General features: G+C 39.6%; 1 protein-coding gene across 1 annotated transcript in view; it reads left to right on the top strand.

Annotated features, from left to right (window-relative positions):
• focad (focadhesin) overlaps window positions 1–27957 on the top strand; it is a 351198-nt gene that overhangs the window by 65882 nt on the left and 257359 nt on the right. The window contains 5 exon segments of the mRNA XM_051930168.1: window positions 1257–1358; window positions 7597–7801; window positions 15721–15927; window positions 26909–26996; window positions 27115–27311. Of these exon segments, the coding sequence (XP_051786128.1) occupies window positions 1257–1358; window positions 7597–7801; window positions 15721–15927; window positions 26909–26996; window positions 27115–27311 (799 nt within the window).

Raw genomic sequence — 27957 nt, 5'->3', positions numbered from 1 at the left:
TTCATTGAGTGTTTTCGTGATTTCAGTTCACACGAGCAGGACTTTGCGCTGTTTACGTCACCATACTCTTACAACGTTGAGAATGCACCTGAGAATATCCAAATGGAATTGATTGAACTTCAGTCAGATTCTATTCTGAAGACAAAATACAACGAAGTTGGTGTGCCAGGCTTGTATGCTTACCTGCCACCCTCGTATGTACAGCTCCGTAAGTTGGCATCGAGAGTACTGTGAATGTTCGGAAGCACTTACCTTTGTGAGCAATTGTTTTCGTTAATGAAAGCTACCAAAAACCCCACATCGCTCAAGACTTACTGTCGAGCACCTTTCATCCCTCATAAAAGTTGCAGCTGCACAAGATTTCAAACCTGATATTGACGAACTGGTTACTAACAAGAGATGCCAAGTGCCGGGACAAAAGAAATAGATCTCACACTGTAAGACTCCTATATAAGCAATGAATATAATAATATAAGGACCTAGCTAAGAGGCGAAGACTCTAAATGTACGCTGTTGTACGGAGATTTTATGGAAATAAATTGCTTTTCTTTAAACTTTAAGTGTTACATTTTTTAAAGTTTTCAGTATAGGAAAGAAAGCTACAGTAACTTTGTATAATAGTGTTTGTTACAGTGCGACCCACTGACGCACGTATGGCAGTCGAAGCGGCCCACCAATGGTAGTGAGTTTGACATGCCTGCATTAGAGGGTCAGCTCAAGTTGGACAGTTGGGAGACAAAGTCAGAGAGGCGAGATTGCATTGATTTAGACATGTGCAGAGGAGAGATGCTGGGTATATTGGGAGAAGGATGCTAAGGATAGAGCTGCCAGGGAAGAGGAAAAGAGGAAGGCCTAAGCAAAGGTTTAAGGATGTGGTGAGAGAGGACATGCAGGTGATGGGTATAACGGAACAAGATGCGGAGGACTGAAAGATATGGAAGAAGATGATCTGCTGTGGCAACCCCTAACGGGAGCAGCCGAAAGAAGAAGAAGAATGCTGCAATGAACTGATAAAATCTGTGGCATGGTGATGTCAAAGAAGGACAAAGGGAACACAGCAAAAAAATACATACGATAATGGCATAAGGAGGAGGTTGTCAATGGCACATTTGGACTTATAATGTGTGCCTTTTTGTAAACTAAGAAGCAGCTATAATAAAGTGGAGAAATGACATTTCAGTAATTGCTTAGGAAGTTTTTAAATCTGTTGTATTTTAATAATATTTTTGTTTGTGTCTCTTTAAATGTCCTTAAAGAAACCCACCACATCCATTTATCACTGTAATTGAAAACAGACCTGACTGTTGGCCTGCACTGATTCAGCACCTGTCATCTTTTATACAGCAGTGCGTGGACAAGTGAGTTGTATATTTTTTTTACTTAATGTTTCCATTTGCCAGCATGGGTTCTGATAAACTCATATATGTGACAAAAGAATAATCAGTGAATGAAGGCAATTGATGAATTAATCTACTTTTCTATAGTCATTTCAATTAAATTTTTTCCTTTTCTGATGCTACTGATCCTACATTAGGAACCAGCAGGCAAAATCAGAATAAGTCCATACTAACAAAATTAATTTTGATAAAAGTTTTAATGTTTAGTGACATTGTCCAAAGAGCACATTTTACAAATTAAAATAAACAACAACAGAAGTTTACAGACCAAATATATTTACATTGAGTAGTGCAGTTTATAGATAAACACACAGAAGCTCTACCATAAAGAATGAGAAACTTTCAAGATAATGTATTAATGATAAAAAAAAAACAGTATTATATGCAAAGTACAAGTATTGCAGATATTGTGAAAATATTAGACTACACAGAACAATTTAAGAACTACAGTTCTCTCTTTTGACTTATATTTGCTGCATCTGTTTCTGCCATGTGCTCAAAACATGTGAAACCCAAAATTGTTTTTGCTATCTATGCTTCTTAAATGTGCATCAGTACTTATAAAAGACAATATCTGTAAATCCTGTTTTGAACAGCTCTACAACTGAAATTCCATTTAATTGTCTTCTTTAATTGTCTAATATTCTCCAGCTGAAGATCTCATGTATGTAATTAGGGATGTAAACACCTAGTCCTATGAAACAGAACTGACCATCTGGGAAACCAGTGACTGCTGTGAAAGGGCAGCTGACATATAGGGAAAGACCTTGTGATGGCATGAAAAGACAGCTGGCAGGAGGGAATATACCCCACTGGGGCTTCCATGGGCTAGCTACCCATGGTAGCACGATCCGGCGCACAAGGCGCTTGTGTTCCACCCATTCCCGGCTACAAAAACTATTATGAAAAGAATACCCCCTAAGCCAGCGAGAGCAGGGGTGGAATTTGCCTCGTTGGTGGACTATGTGGGAACTGACATGGCAATGGACAATGAATTGGATGGTCAGCATATCTGAGACTGTAAGACCAGCAGCAGGGCATAAACTCCAGAGCTGTATATTCAGCTGGGCAAAGGTTACTTCCACCACAGGCCTGAGAATACATCAGGGCAGGAAAGGTTGTCTGAAGAAGGGGCAACAGGGGTCACGCATCGACAGCTACTTTTTAAGAAGCAGGTCGAGTCAGTCGACTGAAGTTCAGCAGCAGGTTAAAAACCAAAGTCTGCAGGACATCAACAACCCTGTCCCAGCAGAGGAAGAGATGGACACGGGAGAGCAACGTGAACCTAGCCCAGTACAACCAACAGTGGAGAATAAGATGGAACGTATGGGGGAAGTAATCTACACCTACGGAGCAGAGCGATTCGGGGCGGTAAAGAGGAAGAGAACAGTACCAACAATCCAAAATATGTCAAGAAGGCAGAGGGAAATAGATCATCTGGTCCAAGAGAGAAGGCAGCTGAAGAAGCAATGGAGGAAGGCCACAGAAGATTAGAGAGATGGCATAAATCTGCTGCAAGTAGAGATGCAGTACAGGCTCATGGCACTGAAGAGTGCTGAAAACCTTGTGAAGAAGCACAGGAGAAAGGAGAGGACAAGAGCACACAAAGACCAAGCTTCTACAAAGACCGTTCCAAATTTGTGAAAAGTCACTCCACAAGTGAGAAGAGTGGGAATCTCTCCGTGTCAAAGGTAGACCTGGAGAAGCATCTGGAAATGTCCTGTGCAGATAGCAGACTCCATGAAAAGATCACTCTCCCAGTTGACATGCCTCCTATCCACCCTCCAGTGCACCAGCTAGACACCAGCCCACCTAGATGGAGTGAAGTGCAGAACATCGTGCATAGAGGAAGGGCTTAATGGAGTTACATAAAAGCTCTACAAAAATGCACCAGGTGTGCTGCAATTCCTGTGGAGGCGCATGAAGGTGGTATGGCGCAAAAAGGAGATCCCAACATCCTGGCGGAGAGCTGGGGGAATCCTGATTCCCAAAGAAAAGGATTCCTCAGAAATCGGTCAGTTCCACTAGATCAGCCTCTTAAATGTTAAGGGTGAAATCTTCTTCACCGTAGTGGTTCAAAGGCTATCCAGTTACTTGCAAAGAAACCACCTCACTGATACATGAATTCAGAAGGCAGGGATCTCAGGCTTCTCCGGATGTCTGGAACACACTAGCACCATATGGCACCAGATTCAGGTTGCCAAGAATGAGGGAACAAATCTGCATGTGGTGTTTCTGCACCTTGCCAACACTTGTTTCAGTCCCTCACAACTTCCTTTGGGCTGCCTTTTGACTACTTTAGGGTACCAGTGGCTCTCACTGATCTTGTCAAGGCCCATTTCCAAGACATTCAGCTATGTGAAACCCCAGCAGGTTTCACCACAGCATGGCAGTGTCTGGAGGTAGGAATCATGGCAGGCTGCACCATCTCCCCCTTAGCCTTCACCACGGCTATGGAGGTGTTCATTACAATATCTTGATGGGTGGTTGGAGGACAGCACTTAAGACCTGGTTTGAGGATGCCACCTGTCAGACAGAGCATTTATGGATGATCTTACAACACTTACCACGACCAAGGCTTGTACTCAGAGACTACTCAGAAAGCTCCATGATAACTTTGAGATGGCCTGGATAAAGATCAAGCCAAGCAAGTCCAGAAGCATTTCCGTCATTAAGGGGAACCTGGTTAACCAGCACTTTTATATTGGTGATGAGGCGATTCCCACAGTCTCTGAGAAACCAGTTAATAGCTTAGGGTATCGGTACAGTGAATCGCTCAAGGACAGGAACCAGGTAGAACAGGTCAGGAAGGATGCTATCTGTGGCCTGGAGACCATCGACAAAACTTCTCTCCCTGGCAAATTGAAGCACTGGTGCTTGAAATTTGGCCTTCTTCCACGTCTTATGCGGCCGTTTACCCTACATGAGGCTCCAGTCACGAAGGTGGAAAAGCTGGAGTGGCTGCTTAGCTCTTACATGAAGAAGTGGCTTGGTCGCCCCCGGTGCCTTAGAAACATTGGACTCTATGGCAAAGGCATACTAGAACTACCTATCTCCAGTCTAAAAAGAGGAGTACGAGTGCACCAAAGTGAAGCTGGAGATGATGCTAAAAGAATCAAGTGATCCTGTTGTTGCCCAAGTTGCCCCAAACATAGCTACTGGTAGGAAATGGTCACCAGCAGAAGGAACCAAGCTCGCAAAGGCAGCACTCACACACAGGGACATTGTGGGTCAGGTCCAGCAAGGAAGGGGTGGTCTTGGACTTGAGTCCAGCACACCATCCTGGAACAAGGCCACGCTGTCTCAGAGGTGCAGACTTGTGCATGAGGAGGCAACAAGGCAGGCAAAGCCCATTGTACAAGCTAAGCAAGGGCAATGGCTGAGTTGGGAGGGAGTAGAGAAGATGAAGCTCTCCTGAAAAGATCTATTGGAGATGGAGGCATTTAGAGCGAGTTTCACCATATGATGTCTCCAAAAAATCAAAGGCAGTGGTATGGAGAAGATCCCACATGCTCCCTCTGCCTGTCACCAGCAATATTAAAACACATCTTGGTGTGTTGCCAGACCAGCTTTTCTCAAGGCCGCCACACCTGACAGCACAACCAGGTGCTGCAGTACTTGGCAGGAGTGCTGGAGAAGCAACGGACGAGTGTTGATGCCCTCTCTCCCTCTTTATTCCATTGGCCGGCAATAGCATTTGTCTGGGAAAGGAGAGGGTCGAGATGGACGTGCCACTCCAGGACCAGACTCCAGGCAGCTGGGTGATGCGTGAGATTGGAAGTTGTTGGTGGACCTAGGTCAAAAACTCTGCTTTCCAGCTGAGATTGCATCTACCAACCTCAGACCTGACCTTGTGCTATGGTTGGCATCACTCCAGCTCGTCTACATCATTAAGCTAACTGTACAATGGGAGGATAAAGTGGAGGAGGCCTACGAGCGCAAGAAGCTGAGATACGCTGATCACGCAACCCATGTGCAACAACGCAGCTAGAAAGCTAAGGTCTGACCAGTCAAGGTAGTCTGCAGAGGGTTTATTGCCACCTCAACATCAAGGCTTCTCCGGGAGTTGGGAATGTAAGGACGGTCTTACCGGCAAGCATTGAAGAACCTGTCCAGAGCTGCTGAAAAGGGCAGTCAGTGGCTCTGGCTCAAGAGGAAGAACTCCAGCTGGGCCTCATCATGGTAGATGGCGTCTTTTGGGTGAACCCAGGATGCCAGGATTCACTGCTGAACCCTCTGAAGACATTGTGGGCCTATCAGTGAAATGTTGAGGAAGGGTGGTGCCCACTTGATAACCCAGAAAGTCGCCATCACTCATTTGACAATTCCACTGAATCTAAGCTGAAGATGTCATGTGTGCAATTAGGGATGTATACACCTAGTCCTATGAAACAGAACAATATGCTATTTTCTTTGTAATATTATGGAAAAGTATGGCATAATTGTTACTCCTGTCTGTTTTCCTTCCTTTACACTAGTTTTGTTTCCACATTCTAAAGAAAAACATGTTGTGTTCTAAATTGTTCCAGCATGAGTGATTGTGGTGTGTTCATACAGCATGTGTACCCTGCAATGGACCGGAGCTTGTTTTGAGTTATTTAATTTGCTGTCAATACTTTGCAAAAGGCGTTTGTTTCCATTACCATGAAGTGGACAGAATAATGACAGAAAACAGATGACTGGCCTTTCCCTGTTTGCTATTTTAAAATGAAATACTTTGCTCCTTATATCATATTATTTACTTTGTCCTTTCAATCAGTGTTGTGATATTCAACCAGAAAGTGTATCCTTTAAACAAGTAATAGTTTTGTAGTGGATTATTTTTTAGCTATTGCTCCGAATGGTTTCTGATGAACTCAAATGAATTTTTTGCTTATTTGCCATCTTTAAGAAGAAAAATTCAAAATGCATTACACACTTAACTGTGTTCATGATTTTTAACAGTGTTGCTATTCAACAGATTATGAATATGGGAGATTAATGTAAATAGTTGCCTATTGGTACATTATATTATATTGCACACTCTCATACACATTAATATGTGATGTGTTCTTCTTGTTTTGATAATGCCTTTTAAATGGTATATTTATGGTAGAAAATTTCTGCTAACATTCCTGTAAGACCTCAAGAACTAGATATGAAATTGTGAGCTGTGCATGGTCATACAAAAGCAGCAACCATTTGTGGTTTTAAGTAGGCACATATAGAATAAGTGCAGGAAAGTTTACTGTTTTACAACATTGAATCACACTGAATTTAATTAGTGTTTTTGATTATGAAATTTTCTTGGTGAATATTTAAGCAGTTATTTTGTATTAAATAATTTTAATAAATTTTGTACAATTTGAGATTTGTTTTCAGTTTGACATGTATATTCATATACAGTATGTATATCAGGTATTTACATGATAAACCTGTAAGGGTGTCATAAGTAATCAAGTTACTTGATTTAAAAGTCCTTAATTAAAATTTATCATCTCAAGAAATGGCAGAAGAAAAGCAAAGCATAGTTTGGGTGCTCGACAGAAAATGTGAGAATGTATCATTGGTTTGGTAGCATTTCACATTAAAATAAAATGTAGTTGCCTGCTGACATTGCTGCACTAAACTACTGTACCGTCACAGCCCAATGGCTATACAGCAGCTTCTAAAGAGAGACATCTAGGTTTTACCCAAAACTTCCCTGATGTCACAGTTAGAACAGTAGTTAACCAGAGACTGTTTATAGTTGTGTAACATGTTTGTATGTTATTTTTTTATTTATATTTTTTATTTAAAAGCATGGCTGCAAATAAAAGTTGTTTGCAAGTTTTAAGTCACAATTGAATAAAAAGGATATAATTTTTAATATGCATTCTTTTTCATAAACAAAGGGTTGGATTAATGTGCATTTTTTCTTAACACATCCAAGATACCGTATGTGGATTAGGCAAGTACAGTGTCAGAAGTAATTAAATTGCTCATTTTTTTCTAATGATATCAGTGATCTTAGTGTTTAGTTAATGACCGTTAGTCTGAGTACATCCATGTTTGAAAGGATGTGTTATTCTCCTGTCACTCCCAAAGGCTGTTTTTTTCTTGAAATTCTGGATTGAAAAGTAAAGACAAACTCACATACTTTTAGTTACTGAATTATAAATTATACATGATAAAGACATACCATGTAACTCTTTTTTTTTTTTTTTTGTTTTTATAACAGGCCCAAGAAATATTCCATCTCTGTCCTTGCTCCATTTCTTAGGTATTTGTATTGTGAACCTTTGCATTTAACAGAGAATTCTGAATTAAGACACAGCCTTCTTAAAATCCTGCTTCCATCACATCAGATATCACGGGGAACACAGCCATCATTAGCTCATCAAAATATTCTTTTGCTGCTCTATGACTTAATTCCATATCTGCAGGTAATGACAATGCCTCATGTACCTTGTCTTTTTTGATAGTCTTAACATTGAAAGAGTCATCCGTTTTCTGTGTTTAGAATATTTTCTTGATTTTCCTGCTTTATCTATTTATCTTGCTATGGTTATTTAGGTATAGATCTGAAAATGAAAATTATGACTTGTTAGATTGGATTACCCTGAAGCCTCTTCTCATTTTTATTAATCTTTGCAGATAATTTCAAAAATATTTATTTTTAATTAGGCCTTCTAGTGATACTGTGCAATTTGCCAGTCACACATAATTTGATAGTAGCAGAGACTGGAAGGCATTTATTCTGGTTGCTTTAAAAAGAGCAAGTTAGTTTGGAGTTGCTTTATCTTGCATAATATTGCTTAATCTTCATTGTCTCTATACTTTTGACATACTGAAATGCTAACTAAGGAAGGTAATAAAACATTTTATAGAGATTATATAGGGTAACTAAAAGTACAGTACACCCACGAAATTCGCGGGGGGTCACCTTCCTAGAGCACCCGCGAATTGTAAAAAAACGTAAAAAAAATGCCTGTTTTTATAGTTTAAACCCTAAATATGCTCCCAAAACACTTTAATTTAATTTCAAACTCAGCTTAACACATTACCTAAAAAAAAAGAATGTAAAGGTAAACGCATATACTGTACTGCTATGTCTCCCACAGTGCTAGAATGTAAAATACCAATGTTACCGCTATATGTACTGTAATTCATGCAAGCACGTCTTCATTGCCAGAAGCCTTAGAAGGTGCAGGGTGTTTCAGCAGCAGCTTGGTGCTTTAACCCTTAAACTGCCACATACTTGGGGGTTAATGCATCCATGGATGCCAAATACTTTTTTCCTGCACTTTTTAAGTAAACTTCACTTTTCACAAAGAAAAAGTGAAATTTTAATGGAACACATTTTTTTTCATGCAAAGAGCATCACAATTACTGAAACGCAGATCATTTTACACACTGCCAATGAACTGTAAAAAATATTTTAAAAAACTACTGGAACAATATGTAGAAGGTGCAACTGACACCATTGATGAAATTTGGTAAATCACCGAGCTAGCTATGCTTGAATTGGCAGCACGCAAGCACACAGAGGTAAACGCTGATACTTGCAGGCTAGTCTAGTGCAGCGGCTAAATCCCAGAGACAGTGAGGCTGCAGCAAACCGGTAATCAAACAGCAAATAAAGAATGTAATGTTAACAAATTAAATAAATGACAACAACAATACCTCCCCTGTTCCCCTTATGGTGATCACACATTAAATACAACAAAGCACAAACAAAATACACACAGTAAATCATGAAAAACGTTCATGAAAAACGGAAACAGATGAAATGTAATGGTTGTAAATAGATAGTCCAGAGATCCGCAAGTTGAATGGGAATGTAAAGATAGTCCTACCGCTAGTTCCTGAAATGGTGAAGACGGGGGGTGGGGGTGTACTGGTTCAGGAGCGCTCTGTTTTGATGGCCATGAATCCACTTACAGTCCTCATATACACAGGCAGACGGCAGACAATCCAGACGCCAACCACGAAACGATCCTGGACAAAACGAATAAGTACAGGTAACCCAACAGAAGGCAGGCAGACAGACAGGAACTTGAAACACAAATTACAAAAACTTTGACCTCAAGAGCCCCTAAACCCTCAGCAGAAGAGCAATCAGTGCCACTGCAGGGACTGCTGGGAGTTGCAGTTTCAAATTCTATTGGCTACTTACACCATCCCAAGCCGCATTTTCCTCTACAGTTGCTTCTTATTCTCTCTACAGTACAGTATTGCCACGAAAAAAGCCATAAAAATTGTGGAGGATATTTGCGGTTTCCGCTAACAATTATTAGTTAGGATTTAAGGAAAAATCTGTGAACGACTGAGGCCGTGAACTCTGAACCGCGTCTTCACGGGGGTCTACTATATATGTATTTTTAACAACAGAAAACACTTTTGATTTTGCAAATCTTACCTTTTACCTAGTCCTTTACAGCTCAGCAAACCACCTTAACTTATTTAGTATTTGTTACAGTAGGTGAGAGTTTAAGTATAAATAGCAAGAAATTTTGCTAAGCTTTCATTATCAAAAATTTTTTTCATACACTTGCAAAAAAATAAAAATCATTATAAGGGGTCTAATATAAAGTTCAGGTAACTTAAATGATTTTACTTCATGTATTGTAGAGTTCTACCTAAAGTCCAACAGAAATTGTACTGGCCTGCTGCCAGACCTCCTAGTCTCTTACACTGATTGGAGATCACATCAGCCAGTATTTGTTATTCTGCTCTCAACCATTAGCACCATTGATTCTGACGTGCTGCCCCTGGTGACATGTGGAAATATTTTAGAATGTGTTGTAAAAAGCTCAGACTACTTTTTTGCTCTTTCCCTCAGAGGTTCTGAAGTTTTACTTCTGTGGCATGATTTATGATTAGAGTGACTGTCATACTATAGTGGCCGTTTGTCTTCCCACAATGGTGTAAAATAAAAGTATGCTTTCTTCTGTTTCTGTTTTAAAGTTCTGTTTTGGTATTATTCCTGGCCTTTTGGCACCTCATCGGGACCCATATCCCTGCCAATATCTTGTCAGCAAAATAAAATGTCACAAATTACTGGTAAAATTTACTGGTCCTATGTGCCCAGTTTTTGCAATACTGTATTTAGTTTAGGACTGCTATTTTTGAATGAAGAGAATGCATTCAGCTTTGTTCTGTATTTAGTATTTTTATTTCTTTGACATCTGAATCTTATTATCTCCTCTTATAATAGCAGAGTAAAATTCTAACTCATCAAATTTCATTAGTGTCTTTTATTTGGTTAACATAATCAAATTTATTTACTATTAATTTTATTACTTTAATCATAGCCACACATCTATGGCAATTCATTTAAATTTATCTGTGACCCAATGTTCCTGTACTGGGCAACAAATGTTTAAAAAAATGGATAGAGGAATAGATGTTCCAAGAGTCTTAAATCTGTTGCCATAATGTTTGTAAATTAATAAAGTGAAACAATTTTCTAATATCAGCATTTGTGTCATTCATGGCTATGATATAAGGATAAAACAGGTTGGAACAAGGCAGTGTCCTGTAAGACAGACTGACATTATCCATGCAATATCTAGAACACAAGTGCTGGCTTAAAAACCAGGGCCAGACACTCTTAATGCCCGCTAAAAAGTCCAAATTTGTTTGACGGGGCTCCTCTGAGGAATATAGTCTCTGCTGCTTATTTGATAAGATGATCAATTCCAGACCATATAACATCTGAGAAACCTCTTGAAGGCACAAGCTAGACACCCAAGTTCTGAATAAAAGACCATAAATCAAGGATAGGTAACATTGATGGACAGAACTTTGCACTGGTGGTCAATCAAGATGTTGGGCTTATGTGCATTCAAGAAACCAGTGGCAAGACCTTATTCCTTCCTTTATAAATCATTAAAGTCTCTAAGTCACAATCTCTCTCAATCAGCTCTCTGCTCAACCTAACCATAACTTCTGGTGTATGGCAGATGTATGTGGCATTAATAAAGGTCAAAGCAATCCCTTCTACACCAAAAGGGTAACTGGGGCTGGACTGATAAAACGGAATACTGTCCGTAACAGGAGCTGGACCAGGAGTGCCATTAGTCCAGATCTTGCTAAGATGGCAAGTGCCCAAGCATAGGAAGACAATATAGGGCCAGTCCATATCAAATCAACTGATTTTCCAGAAATCCCATTCACTTTGTAAGTTTTTATATTTAAGATGTCTTACTTAAAGGTTTTCCAATGTTGTTATTTGTCCTAGTGTGTATATAAATACAGGGAACTCCAGTTTTTGCTTTACATCATGCCTGACGAACAGGCTTGAGTTGCCTCAAAAGCTTGCATATTGTAATCTTTTTAGTTAGCCAATAAAAGGTGTCATTTTGCTTGACTTTTCACTACAGATGTAACTGTTATCCAGGAGATCTCCTGTAAATTATTTTGATGTAAGGTCAATACTTTCTACGATACAACCAAATTTGACACAGCTCTTTTTTTTCATCAATTTCACAAGGCCATATCTCAAGAACTAAGCCACCTAGTAGGCTAAAGTTTGCCTTTATACGTATAGTACATAACAAAATGTTTGGTCCAGATGACACCACTTGGTATGAGCAGACCTTCAAAATGGAAAAAAAATATTTTGTGTTCTGTGGCTTTGCCATGTTTAGGCTTTCAGAAAGCATACTACTAACTGATACAGCTTGCTGATTTTTTTTCCATGTTTAGATACCGCCACAGGACTTTTCAAAAGATTATAAACAAACAAGAAACTGCATCAGGGTTTAACCAGCAGACCTCTCAAATGTAAAAAAAAATCATTTTCGGTCTAATTTTCAGACTAGCTTAATACACTGTGGGAATGACCAGACATTTTTACAATTATTTTTCCTGTATTCTACATGGTTCCTTCTTTCTTAAAAAGCAAGTCTCACTTTTCTTATGTGAATCTTTCATTTTTATTTTTATTTTCCATTCTAAACATGTTAAATTCACCATTTGTCAGTAGTGATAATCAAGTTCACCAAAGGCACATTAAGCACAACACATGATTTATCACTAAATATAACACTAGTTATAATGAAATGTTAATATCTTGGCATTGCAACAGCTGGAATATGACCCATTTCATTCCTGTTTCAATTGAAGTGCAGTGTGTCGGGCATCTTTTACTGCCTCCCACTGACTTGTAGGTGCACTGAGCAGTGCAATGACACTCTTTAATGGCATCCAACAAATATAATCTCTATGTGGCCAACAGAAAGACTGTATAGGACATTTTGGACTCATGAAACATATCACGATGTCTGATTCTATTTCCGTCTTGCCACAAATCACACCAATCCCAACATTTTTCATTATTCATGCACCCAACATGGCCTTCCAATAGGGCACTGCTCTAATGTGAGGGATGCAGCTAATCCATCAGGGGTGTGATCATGAGAGGGCAGAATCTCAGCTGCTGCTTCAGTGGTGAATATTCGGACAGTCAATTGACATCGTCATTTAATTTGAAAAAAGTTTGACTTTTTTTTTTGACTTTTTTATAACTTACTGTTTGAAAACTCAATGATTACAATTATTTATATATGACACATTCAGCCTATATTTAGGATGGAAAATAAATATGAAATATTTGCATAGGAAAAGTAAAGTTTGTGTTTTGAGAAAGAAGGGACGATGTAGAATAAAAGAAAAATATTTTTAAAATTATTTGCACATTCCCACATGCCGTTAGGATGCCCTGAAAATGAAATCCAAAGTGATTTTTTGGGTTTGAGAGGTCCACTGTTCAAACCCTGATACAGTTACTTTTCTTTTATTGCATTTTCAGAAACGTTATATATGTATCTCAAAAGGGGAAAAAAACCAAAAGTCTGTGTTGATTGCAAATACGTATTTCTGAGGCGTAAACATTGGTAAGCGAGAAACTCAAATTAAATTTTGGTTAATTTCAAGGGGCTGCTTTGTCCATGCAGTGTTATCTGGACCACATATTTTTACTTCATCGCATACTATACCAATTACTGTACCAGTGTGGAAAGTTTGAGCCCGCTCAGTGTCTCAATTCTTGAGTTGAGGCCAAATAAAATTGATACAGCATCCCCTCTGTAAACATTGCTGTATCTTGGAAAGTATTGAACTTGCATCAACAAAAAAAGTTACATGATGTCTTCTGACTAACATGGGTACATGTGGTAATTTTTCCAGATAATTCTGAATCAAAAGTGCATGGGCCATTGGTTGATTTGAAATGGAATGACCCTATAAGTAAAAGCCACGCGTTTGCCTTCCTAATGACAGCGGCTGACTGATCACCAGTTGACCCAGCAGGTGTAACTTTGCTAGCAAATGAGGACACTCTGTATGTAAAGTAATTAAATAGAAACTGTAGCTCTGCCCTCAGCCAGAAGATGTGATCAAAGGTGAAGAAGGAGATAACCTCCTGAACAAAGAAAGAAAGTGTACTAAAGATTCCTCCATGTGTTTGGTGAAAGCTAACCTGGAAAGGAACAAGACATTGCTTACATCAAAACATGAGCATAAATATTTTGATTCCGAGGAAAAATAATTGTATTTTAATAGATAGGACAAAGACAGATAAAGTATTATGTTATTGATGTCATTGTAACTGAAAAGTAGTAACCTTGTGAAGGATAAGTTCTGGCTGTGCAGATGTGTCTTACACAAGCACACATTCACACACACCACATACACGAAAAATGGGGTGGCAGCGCAGAGGCTAACTATGAGCAAATAAATGGTACAGTGCAAACACGAGAAGCTTAAAAACTAGGTAAAGGGCTTATCCATCTTGAACACATAAATTGAAAGATTAGAATTTATACCTTTAAGAGAGACAAAGATCTATCTTTGCCAAAAGATAGAATTCATAAGTTTTGTGCCTTTTTCTATAGGAGAGGAAAAGTAAACTAAGCTTTTGTAACATAATGTTTTGTGTTGTTTGTTATTGTTTCTCATCTATATATCTATTTACATATATATACTTACATATATCCATCTTCAATTATCCTTATGTTATAAATAAATTGCCAAGTTTTGTTTATTTCAACATGTGTGTTTGACTTATTTGTAAAAGTAAGTATATTGCCATGTTGAACTACAACAAAGAAAGTGGAAGTGTTAATGCAGACTTTCTTCAATTTATGAACTTTGTTAATAAATATTACAGACTACTTTAATCTTAGTACAAAGCCAAGTAGAAAAGTAAAAATACAGTAACTATTGGACAAAGTAGGAATATATAGTAATTTTGTGCAGAACCTATTAAAAAATAAAACAAATACTCCAGTTGTCCACAGCCTTGTCAATAAAACTCACTGCAGCAGAAATACCTATAAACTAGAAAAAAGGCTAAATAGCCATGTATGTTGAAAACAGAAATGCAACTGTTCTTCTCAAATTCCAAAATAGTTGAAAATATATTTTTGTCTATTTTAATATTTTATTCTAAGAAATATTTGCAAACCAATATTAAACGAAAAATGATCATGCTAATAAGTTACTAATGTGATTTGATCGTATATCCTGAAGACTAACACTCCACAGTGCAAAACTGGAAGTTGTTGGAGCTAATGCTATCACCAGGAATGGCATTATTATCATTCTACCTTTGTAGCTAAATGATCTACTGTGTTTCAGTCTAGTGTGGTGGCATATTTGATTATTGACCTAGTTATTGTCTGTGAATCTTGAACATTTCTCCCAGTCTGCATATCATTTTCTCTGGTACAGTGATTTTCTTCATACACCATTCTAGACTGATTAATTACTTTAAATATGAAGCAGCATTGGTGTGTCCTGTGAAGGACTGGCATTCCATCCACGATTGTTTCATATTATACAATATATTCTTTACTACTGTAATAGTCTCCATGCTTTTGCTGAAAACATAAAGATTCTATACCGCAGAAACACAATGTTTTGACTGTTAGGCTACACTTCTTAATGGCTCAATTGTTGAGGCTTTGGGTTTCCAGCAATTAAGATTCAATCAGAAATAGTTAAAATTCATTTTGTCATGTTTCTAAATAATAATTGGCAATTTGTGGATCGTTTCTCCCCCAAACTATGCGACTCTTCAATTCCACCCTTCGGGGGTAAACGTTAACATCATACAAAGTTACTGTCTGTTTTTACCTGCATTATTATCAATCTTTAATTTAATATTGTTTTTTGTATCAGTATGCTGCTGCTGGAGTATGTGAATTTCCCCTTAGGACTATCTATCTATCTATCTATCTATCTAGTAAACTTCTTTTGAAATATATCATTGTATTTGGTTTTTAAGAAAGTGTACTTGTATTTCTGTATTAACTTTGAATTTGGAAGCTAAATATGTATTTTTTTTTCTCTCTAGATAAATGATCTTGCACAGGTTGTTGACTCTGTCAGTTTCCTTAAAGAACTTACCTACAGTTTTTTGTTACACCCCAAGTTTTGGATAAAGGAGCTTCAGCACCTGTCACTTCATTTGTTGTGTGCTTGTGACTTAAGTCTGCGTTTCACAGGAGAATGCTCAACTTTGACTGAACTTATTGAAAGAAACTTATGTGCCCTTTCAGAGGTGAGTCTTGGGACATAACAACTGCTTCACCGAAAACACCTTCATAAAACTGGCATTGGCTACAAATGTGCTATTTTTGGTTAGGGAAGAAAACGGTAATTTTATTGAAGATAATGATTGTGTACTAATTGTGTACTATTTATATATCTATATATTCAGTGCTGAAAGAACTATTTTGTTTGCTTGTATGTTTCTGAAGTCATTGTCAGACTTTGAACAGTAGTTGACAAATTTGAATATTTCTTAGCAAAGTGTGCATGTAACTCTTTTTTGTAATTTTTCTTCCTGATAAAGAAATCAGTTAAGAATTGCAAGGTTTCAGCAATTCACTTAAATAGTAAAGAAGATACATCCTTTAATTTTGGAGTGTACTGTGGATAAGTATTGTAAATTTAAGTCTAGCCGCTTTAATGGTTACTTAAAAAATTTAATTATTTTAAATATATTTTGTCTAGTGTGTGTGTATATTATAAAAAGGACAGCCTCGACACACACAAAAATGTTTGGGGCAGCCATATATTGTCCCTGGCTGCAAATGAGTTTTTATAGCGCACTCATGTGCATTGTTTAGAGTCCTGAATTGAACTGATGTGATGATGAAATGATGGTGGCTTTAATGGCCAAAACCGGAAGTGCTGTCACCTGTGGCTGGAACCGGAAGTGACATTGCCCATGGCACCGGAACCGGAAGTGACATTGCCCATAGCTCCAGAACTGGAAATGGCGTCATTGGTAGGGCGTGTGGTAGGTTTTCCCTTATCTAGACTACAGAGATAACAGAAGTGGGATTAGTGCATTAGTGTACCCTGCCACCCCCCTGGCCTCGCGGATAATTACCTTGACTTAGTCCACTCAGCTTCCTCCTACTTGCACATGTGTGACTAGCCAACCAAACCCCGCTCCCCCCCCCCCTCCCCCAGACCCATCATGTCGGGCATATCTTTCCATGAGGTCATGGCTCCAGGAAAGGGCATCGGCATTGGCTTGCAGTGTACCTTTAGGGTAAATGACCAAAAACTTGTAAAGTTCAAGGTCCAAAAACCATCCGAGTGACTCGCGGATTTGAATCCCTCTGGAAGGCCATTCACTGCATGATCCATCACGACGGTGAACTTGCATACCAAGAAGTAGTACCTCAGCTGAGTAATTACCCATTTAATCGTCAAAGCTCCACTGTCGCATACCTGGTCTCCCTGTCCAACGGTTTCCGACTCGGATATATAACGGGATGTTCAACTCCATCGACGCTCTGGCTGTGTGTATATGTGTATATATATATATATATATATATGTATATATATATATATATATGTATACAGTATGTGTATATATTGTGAGCTTGGGTCTGAACACCATCAGGCTACCACCAGCACTTTCCATAAAACACACATTTATTTTCTACAAAAGTCCCACACATCACACAGTGCCCCCAGCACCAATCAACCCTGTCCACGGGTCTCTCATCCAAATGTCCGTGGGCCGCCTTTCCTCTCCTCCCGGGAACTTGGTCCTGCTCCCACTCCCAACTCTAGCTCCCTGGTTGTAGGGAGGCGGCCCCTTTTATTCTCACCCGGATGTGCTCCAGGTGCCTGATGACATTCTTCCAGCAGCACTTCCTGGTGTGGCGGAAGTGCTGCCCTTGCAACCGGAAGCACTCCGGGCGTCACTGGAAGGATCTTCCTACACCTTCCCAGGTGTGGCGACATTCGTGATCGGAACCATGTCGGTGGGTCTCCAACAGCGGATGCGGCGGTGCAGGCTGTTCGCGAGGTGAGGGGAGCAACAGCGAGAGTGCAGACAGGACAGGGGTTGATGAGTGCCCCGGGTCCTAGCGCCCGACGCCCCGAGCCCGCGGCAGTCTCCCGTTGTTCTGCATGGACGCAGACGGGAACGGTTCTGTGCGTTTCTCATGTGCAGACCCAAACCGCCATGGCGTCCAAGAGTGATAGGAGGAATCGAGGGGTGAATGTCGGTTCCTCCGATAGGAAGAGACATGCAGCTGGGTGCGCACGTCCAGAGAAAGTCAGCGGAAAAGAAAGGAATGCAGGCGGTCCCATCAGTGTCGTCACCTGGAGGGACACGGAACCCGTGGAGGGGGTGCCAAACAGGCAAGTTCCGGGGTCCCCGTCGAAGGGGAGAGCGCTGCCAGTGCGTGGCACAGAGGGACGCCAGGGAAGGGTGTCCAGGCAGCAGCTCTGCCCCCTTGTTTCTGTGTGTTGCAGGACTGGACCTGGGACGAGCAGTAGGACCTGCTTCGTGGGAAGCCAGCCCTCATCGGACGGACCGTCTGGCAGGACGACACTTCGCTGGCGATGGGGCAGCCCCACAACCGGCGGAGGCTACGAAGGCGCAAGTGGCGCAGAACAGAGGGGCGCGAATACCTCGGATAGGGTGCCGAAGAAGAGAGTTCCAGGGTGCTGGATTGGACCCTGGACAAAAAGTAGGACCCACTTCGGGGTTGAACCGCCCTCACGGGTTGTGTCGCTCAGACCGACGTGTTTTTGCTAGCTATGGGGCACTGTGGCACCCGGCTGGGGTTCATGCCCGGCCAGGATGCCCAGGAGGACCGGAGGAGGGCTTGTGCCTCCTCCAGAACACGAGGGGGCGACCGCCTTGGTTGCTTTGGGGGCCACGGGTACAGGGCTTGGAAGCCCAACCCTGTAAGGGGCCGTGGTCACCGCCAGGGGGTGCCCCGATGCCTTGGGAGCCCTGGACCTCAGCACTTCCGCCACACCTAGAAGTGCTGGAGGAAAGAGGATTGGGGACACCTGGAGGACTTCCAGGTACACAACCAGAGCTTCTGCCACATAGGGGTGTGTCAACGGAGGCTCCTCGGGAAGCACCTGGAGTCCATCCGGGGTGTATAAAAAGGCCAATGACTGGAGGGAGGTGGCCAAGTCGGGTGGAAGTTGGACAGAGCTCAGAGGAGAGGAGTGGAGGCGGACCAGAGACTGAAGGCATTGTGTTGTGTGGCCAAGGACTTAAGGGGTGATTGGTTCTGCGGCACTGGGTTTGTGCTCATGAAATAACTGTAAATATGTATAATAAACGTGTGTGTGGTGAAACCAACATGTCTACCATCTGTGTCCGGGCTGTTCCCCACAGTGTATGTGTGTAATATATATTTATGTATGTGTGTGTGTGTGTGTGTGTGTGTGTGTGTGCGTGTGTGTGTGTGTGTGTATATATGTATATGTATATACACAGTGGAACCTCGGCTTGCGAGCATAATTCATTCCGAAAACATGCTCGCAGTCCAAAGTACTCGTATATCAAAGTAAATTTCCCCATAAGAAATAATGGAAACTCAGATGATTCGTTCCACAACCCAAAACTATTCATATAAAAATGATTAATACAAAATATAAAGTAAAAATGCATAAAACAAATTAAACTGCACTTTACCTTTGAAAAAAATCATGGCTGGTGTGAGTGAGTTTCTAAACTCTTGTGGGATTCCACCCAATGGGACGACACGTGGAAGAGCGTCCCAAAACAATCGCAGTCTCCCAGCGCTGTAGCAGTTCACCGTAAAAGCGAATCCGAAAACATCGCGGACATGCTATAAGCGCCTGCCGTCAATGGGAGATACAAGGAACAAGGGACATTATCAATGCACAGGGCATGGTACTACTTGGCTGACTGCTGTGTCTGTGTATAGGAGAGTGGCAGATCCCGTTACAATAAATAACTGCGCTGTTGCTGTTTCAAGCTGAATAAAGCTGGTGTTGCTAAAGTACTGAGACTCAGCTTCGTGTTTTGGGGTGCAAGACGGGGACTCACATGTCACAGCACGCACGCACACTCACACACACACAGTCACAATGCTGTAGTAAACAGTATACGCTCGTACGGATGTTGACTATATGAGTGAGGCACACCGACTCAGACGGAGAACAGGAGACGATTGCCCACAATCCCGCAGCGAGAGAGAGAACCATCAGCTCAGTTGTGATCACATGACACTCAGCAGACAAAGCGTATACATACTACTCGTACTGCAAGACCTCGCTCGTTTATCAAGTCAAAATTTATTAAAAACTTTAGCTCGTCTTGCAAAACACTCGTAAACCAAGTTACTGTCAAACCGAGGTTCCACTGTGTGTATATATATATATATATATATATATATATATATATGTGTGTGTGTATACGTATGTATATATGTGCATTTGTGTGTATGTATATATGTTGTGGCAGACGGCCGGGGTCCATGCCCGGCCGGGACACCCCTTCAGGATATGTTGAGGGGGAGCAGCCATGGACTTTGCAATACCTCCTCCTGGACGCAACCCCCCTGGTTTGTAGCGGTGCCTCGGTTTCCTGCTGGGCTCCATGGGAATTGGAATTGGGTGCAGCCTTGTTGGGTCCTGCAGGTGCTGCCAGGGGGTGCTGCAGTTGGGACTCCTGAGCCCTTATGGACAGTGTTTTCGCTACACCTGGAAGTGCACCCGGAACTCGGCAATTAAACACCTGCACTTCCGGGTGGACTATAAAAGGGGCCAGTAGCCACCAGTCAAAGAGCCTGAGTCGGGAGGTGGAGGACTATGCTTGCCGAGAGGACTGGTGGTGCAAAGGAGAGTGTGTTGTGGTGACTTTTTGTTTTGGTGCTTTGGGACTGTGTTGTGCCTGTAGGACACGGTGAACACGTGCCCCACAGGTTAAGAAAAATGAAGTTTTCATTTGCTTTTATACGTACCTGCAGTGTGAGTCTGTGACGGGTCAGGTGCCTATATTGCGCCTTATATAGATATATATATATATATATATATATATATATATATATATATATATATATATATATAAAATATGTGTGTGTGTGTATATATAAAAACATCCTCTTTCACCAGGATGATTCACTATTATTTACTGAAACCTCTTCTTTAATCAGTCAGCTCCTTGAAAGAACTGTATACATTACTAAGGGGGGCCAATCCCCAGTTGTGGCCAGAATATTAGTAAAATCTATAAATGTACAATAGAAAAATATTATTTATTGGAGTCAAAATCACGAAATTCTCTAAATATGTAAAAGAAAAATGAATTATTATTTAACGGAGCAAAAATCATGAAATATTAAAACAAAATATTTATTCTCTTACCGATTGGAGTATTCCCGTTATACCGAGGTCCACTATGCTCGATGAGTATTTATAAGAGACTAATTAAATGATCCATTTGTTCTAACTGACATTCTTATAGATAAAAAAAACTTTTTTTTAAAAGATGACTCATTTAAATAACAGGAAAAATCACGTGAAAACTAAAGTGGTATGCAGTGGGTCATTGTAACTCGACCTTCAGCTAACTAAATCATCTTAATACAAACATTGGTGTTATGAATAATTTTTTTAATAGTTTGTTCCTGTGAAAGAAAGTTTATTCAATCAAAAATAAAAACCACGACTTTCTTGATATTAAAAACCATGACTTTCTTGATATTTTAGTTTATAATTTAAAAACAGAATAAGAATCTGAATATCTAACAACCATCACATTATAGTTCGATAAATTCAGAAAAGAATGATACCAAACATATATATGTAGGTTTTAAAATAAGTCTGATTTGAAGCGTGACAAAAAATTTGACATAAAAACGTCACATAAAACCGTTGCACAAAATCGTTGCACTTTTAGGCTTAGGATTTTATATACTATATATACAGTAGATTATGTATTAGTATTTAAATTAAAAGTGTCATGTTTCATATTGTTATTGACATTCCTCTCTGTTGTTAGCTTCAATTTTCTGCTTTGTGATTTTTTGTGGTTTTTATTTTTAACTTTATCATTTTCAGCATCACAAACAAACTGAAACAAGTGTTTTTCTTGAAGAGTATGTAAATATATATTTTTTTAATAATTTTTACATGTTGATTTTCATGGCCTACAAATACATACACTTTGTAGGCCACTTGTTCAGAGTCATAGGCACAAACGCTTGACAAAAGAAAAAACAGAATACTGACATTTTTGACATTAGTTTGCAATTTATCATGTGTCCATTCTGGCCCTTGTAGGAAATGTTTAACTTTAGTTTATCCCCTATAGAGGAGGACTGCTGTGTTTTTTTGTTTTTTTTTTGTTAATCAACTTCTAAAGATGACAAACTTAGTTGCCAGGTTTAAAGAGCATTGTTTGAGTTTAACATCAGCAGGCCATAGTAGATAGAGCAAAAGCAAAAAACACAAAAAAATGTATCATTCCACTGTGAAATTTTTTTTTAACGTGTTTGACAGACCACATATGAAGCATGTTTGAATTAAATGTCTAAAAGGCTTTAACATAGTTACAGTAGTTAATTTAAACTTGAAGAGCATCAAGTTTCTAAAATTTTCTTTAGTTTGACATTAGTGTTTGTCTGCTTTGGAATTTATTTTCAGTGTTTGGAAAAATATTTAATTAGTTTTTTTTATTTGCTTTGGGTCCATACAGCTTTTTTAAACTGAATATCTTTACTTCATTTTGAAATTTAGGTGGTTTCCAAATGAATTGTGCTTTATGATGTAATATTGCAAGGTTTAATTATCCACTTGCTTTTATACTTTGTGTGTTGTAATAATAATAATAATAATTCTTTGCATTGTACTTTTCCTGTAAATTAATTTGTAATAATTTATTAATTCATTTTTATGATATATTTAATGGACTGATAACATAAACATTGCAATGGTCTTTTAATTATTTTGTTTATAAATCACCAGTATTCTTGTTATGTATTGCATTACATTATAATTGTACTGTATTATCAAATATTGTACTTTATATTACTCAAGTAATATAGTTTTTATTAACATGATAACAGATGAGGCAAAACCAGCATTCCATTTACCTATACTACATTTTTGTAAATCCAGAATGCATTATGCAGAATGTAGTATTCTCATCATCTTTTATTTAACTGAAAATTTCTTTCTTGTTCTTCTTTCGGCTGCTCCTGTTAGGGGTCACCACAGCGAATCATCTTCTTCCATATCTCTCTGTCCTCTGTATCTTGTTCTGTTACACCCATCACCATCATGTCTTCTCTCACCACATCCATAAACCTTCTCTTAGGCCTTCCTCTTTTTCTCTTGCCTGACAGCTCTATCCTTAGCATCCTTCTCCCAATATACTCAGCATCTCTTCTCTGCACATGTCCAAACCAGTACAATCTCACCTCTCTGACTTTGTCTCCCAACCGTCCAACTTGAGCTGATCCTCTAATGTACTAATTTCTAATCCTATCTACCCTCGTCACACCCAATGCAAATCTTAGCATCTTTAACTCTGCTACCTCCAGCTCTGTCTCCTGCTTTCTGGTCAGTGCCACCGTCTTCAACCCATATAACATAGCTGGTCACACTACTGTCCAGTAGACCTTCCCTTTCACTCTTGCTGATATCCGTCTGTCACAAATCACTCCTGACACTCTTCTCCACCCATTCCACCCTGCTTGCACTCTCTTTTTCACCTATCTTCCACAATCCCCATTACTCTGTACTGTTGATCCCAAGTATTGAAACTCATCCACCTTCACCAGCTCTACTCCTTGCATCCTCACCATTCCACTGACCTCCCTCTCATTTACACACATGTATTCTGTCTTGTTTCTACTGACCTTCATTCCTCTCCTCTCTAGAGCATATCTCCACTTCTCCAGGGTCTCCTCAGCCTGCTCCCTACTATCGCTAAAGATCTCAATGTCATCAGCAAACATCAAAGTCCACGGGGACTCCTGTCTAATCTCGTCTGTCAACCTGTCCATCACCATTGCAAATAAGAAAGGGTTCAGAGCTGATCCCTGATGTAATCCTACCTCCACCTTGAATGCATCCGTCACTCCTACTGCAGACCTCACCACTGTCACACTTCCCTCAATGCATATCCTGTACAACTCTTACAACTGCCACTCCAGACTTCCTTATACAATACCACAACTCCTCTCGAGGCACCCTGTCATATGCTTTCTCCAGGTCGACAAAGACGCAATGCAACACCTTCTGGCCTTCTGTATACTTCTTCGTCAACACCCTCAGAGCAAACATTGCATCCATGGTGCTCTTTCTTGGCATGAAACCATACTGTTGCTCACTAATCATCACCTCACTTCTTAACCTAGCTTCCACTACTCTTTCCCATAACTTCATGCTATGGCGCATCAATTTATCCCCCTGTAGTTACTACAGTCCTGCACATCCCCCTTATTCTTAAAAATTGGCACCAGTACACTTCTTCTCCACTCCTCAGGCATCCTCTCACTTTCTAAGATTCCAATAAACAATCTGGTTTAAAAACTCCACTGCCATCTCTCCTAAACACCTCCATGCTTCCACAGGTGTGTCATCTTGACCAACAGCTTTTCCATTCTTCATCCTCTTCATAGCTGTCCTTACTTCCTCCTTGCTAATCTGTTGCACTTCCTGATTCACTATCTCTACATCATCCAACCTCTTCTCTCTCTCGTTCTCTTCATTCATCAGACTCTCAAAGTACTCTTTCCATCTGCTCAACACACTCTCCTCGCTTGTGAGTACGTTTCCATCTTTATCCTTTATTACCCTAACCTGCTGAACATCTTTCCCAGCTCGGCCCCTCTGTCTAGCCAATCGGTACAGGTCCTTTTCTCCCTCCTTAGTGTCCAATCTCTCATACAACTCATCATACACCTTTTCTTTAGCCTTCACCACCTCTCTCTTCACCTTGTGCCTTATCTCCTTGTACTCTTGTCTACTTTCTGCATCTCTCTGACTCTACCACTTCTTCTTTGCAATCCTCTTCCTCTGTATACTCACCTGTACTTCTCCATTCCACCACCAGGTTTCCTTTTCCTCATTCCTCTGTCCAGATGTCACGCCAAGCACACTTCTTGCTGTCACCCTTACTACATCTGCTGTAGTTTCCCAACTGTCTGGTAATAAAGTTTTCTGATTCAGATTCTGAATTCTTCACTACCACCCAGTGCCTGTCTTACCTTCTCCCTAAACTCAACCTTTCAGTCTTCCTTTTTCAACTTCCACCATTTGATCCTTGGGTCTGCCCTCACTCTCTTCCTCTTCTTGATCTCCAACGTCATCTTACCCCTGCCACCACTTTGCATTCTTCAATCTCCTTCAGATTGACTCTTCTGCATAGGATGTCATCTACCTTTGTGCATCTTCCTCCACTCTTGTACGTAACCCTATGTTAAAATACATATTCACCCCAGCCATGTCCATCCTTTTGGCAAAATCCACTATCCTCTGACTTTCTTCATTTCTCTCCTTGACACCATACCTACCCATCACCTCCTCGTCTCCTGTTCCCTTTACCAACATGTCCATTGAAATCTGCTCCAATCACCACTTTCTGTCCCTTAGGTACACTGTTCATCACTTCATCCAACTCACTCGAAAAATCTTCTTTCTCATTCATTGCACACTCAACTCGCTGGGCATATGCACTATCAACATTCATCATCAAACCTCCAATTTCCAGCTTCATAATCATTACTCTGTCTGACACTCTTTTCACCTCCAAAACATTCTTGACATACTGTTCCTTCAGAATAACCCCTATTCCATTTCTCCTCCTATCCACACCATGATTGAACAATTTGAATCCACCTCTGATCCACCTGGCCTTACTCCCCTTCCATTTAGTCTCTTGCACGCACAATATATCAACCTTCCTTCTCTCCATCATATCTGCTAACTCTCCCCTTACCAGTCATACTGTCCACATTCAAAGTTCCTACCCTCAGTTCTACTCTCTTTATCTTCCTCCTCTCCTCCTGCTTCTGGGCATGTCTCTCCTCCCCCCCCCTTGTCCTTCTTCTTCCTCTTCTTTGGCCAGCAGTAGCCCAATTTCCACCTGCATCCTGCTGGCTAACAGTGCTGGTGGCGGTTGTTGTTAACCCAGGGCTCGACCGATCCGGTATGGAAATTTGTATTGTTGTCTGCATTTTGATTTGGCAAAATTTTACACCGGATGCCCTTCCTGACATAACCCTCCCCATTTATCTCGGCTTGGGACCGGCACGAAGAAACACACTGGTTTGTGTATCCCCAGTGACTGGGTTTTTAACTGGGAATTTCTTTATGGCTATATTTGACCTCTGATTTTTGAACATTAAAAATGTGCATCAGTGTTAACTTCCTTGGGAAGATAAATGAGCACAAGTTAATTGCAATGTCTACTCTGTTTAAGTATGAAATGTATTCAGCCTTTCAACAAGTCTTAAATGAAATAACTGTCTTTATCATCTAGCTTGCATTTTTTAGACAATCTTTTTATGCATATGAAACAATTTAGATCAGATGCCCTGTTTATAGTAACCAGTTATTTGACTTGATGTAAAAATTGACACACATGGTTTGGGAAATGTACATATTTCCATGAATTTGAACTGAACTGAATGGGTTTGAAATATTTAAATTATGAGTGCTCAGCTTATAACATGGTTTGGGAAATGTACATATCATTTCCATGAACTTGAACTGAACTGAATGGGTTTGAAATATTTAAATTATGAGTGCTCAGCTTATATACACAACACTATAATAATTGTTTACTATTTAAAATTTTTATTGTATTAAGAGAAAAGTAGTTTTATTTACAGCAGTCTGTTTGGTTACTGTTATTGGTTCATTCTAACAGACTTTTGATTTTGATTATTTGAAAGAACTTGCCATACTCAGTGTAATAGTTGCAGAATATTTAGAAATATTGAAATCCACACTTTTCTGGATGATATGTGTGTTCACCCTGCAATGGACTGGCAGCCGATCCAGGGATTGTTCCTGCCTTGTGCCTTATGCTTGCTGGATTGTACTCCCACTTCCCCACAATCCTTCTCAGGATCAAGTGGATTTGGACTATGGACGGTTAAAAACTAGTGTTGAAGGATGCTAAAACTGCATCAAATAGTTTTGATGAACTGTTGGATTTTAGTATAAATCAGTATTTTATTTCCTAAATATTTAATACTTTTTAAAATATTCTTTTCACTTTTTGTCTTCAGCATTTTCCATCTGAGCAGTTTATAGTTGGAGTGAGTTTACTACTTCTGCAGGCTCCTTTAAGTCAGCAAGCATCTCTTCTAAACCTTGGTAAGCCATTGAAGTTTGTAGTTAAAATCTTACACTTTAATTTATTTGTCTAACACTGCTTTAATTTTAATTATTGCATAGTTTTTGTACTATAAATTACCTTAATTTTTTTCTATAGTTTTGAAGATCATTACTACAAAGGAAGGAAAGATGACACCTTTGTGTTCTCCTATACTAGTGTTGCCTTTACTACAGATTGTATCAAGTGCAACTGTGATGGAAAGTTTATGTGATAGTCATGCTAGTAACTTGCATCTGCAGCTGGCATTAACTCTTCTACAGAATGTTCAAGAACTTTCATCTATTAGAAAGGAGGTACAGATCTTATGACTTTATACTTAGAATATTACTATTTTCAAACTCTATCCTAAATAAGTACCATACTGCATAGATACATGGTTTTATAATATGTATTTTGTTAGAATTCAATCAGACAAATGTCTTGAATTTTAATATGTGGATCTTAGTTAAACTGGACAAATTACCTCATTCATTGCCCAAAATGCATTTGATTAATAAGTAAATACAATGCAATTTTAAGAACCTTTCTTTTAGTCTGAAGTATTGATATCCATTTCCTTTTTTCTCAAAGAAAATTGAGGCAATTCATAAATAGCTGTCATTTTGCTATAACACTTTTAAAATTATTTTCCACATATGAGGCATATTTAATTATTTTAATTATTTACAGAGTACAAAAATTATATATTACATGAAGGACACATTTAAGGCATAGTTTTCATATGATTATTGAACTGTCTTAAACACAAAAGAATAGACAATTTAATAAGAGTATCTTTTTCTTAATTGAATGATAGAAACTAGTGACTATGACAGTGGTAAATGCTGGAATCACTATGTTCTCTATGACTGATAAAGATGAAAAGCAAAAATATATGTAAAACAATTGGATTGTTAAAACTTTCAGCTGGTATAGAATTAGGTTAGTTGATTATAGAAT

The sequence above is a fragment of the Erpetoichthys calabaricus genome, chromosome 7 (genome assembly GCF_900747795.2).
Source record: "Erpetoichthys calabaricus chromosome 7, fErpCal1.3, whole genome shotgun sequence".
In the NCBI taxonomy this organism is placed as follows: domain Eukaryota; kingdom Metazoa; phylum Chordata; class Cladistia; order Polypteriformes; family Polypteridae; genus Erpetoichthys; species Erpetoichthys calabaricus.
The sequence above is the reverse complement of the archived record's forward strand: the minus strand, read 5'-3'. Positions and strand labels throughout refer to the sequence as shown.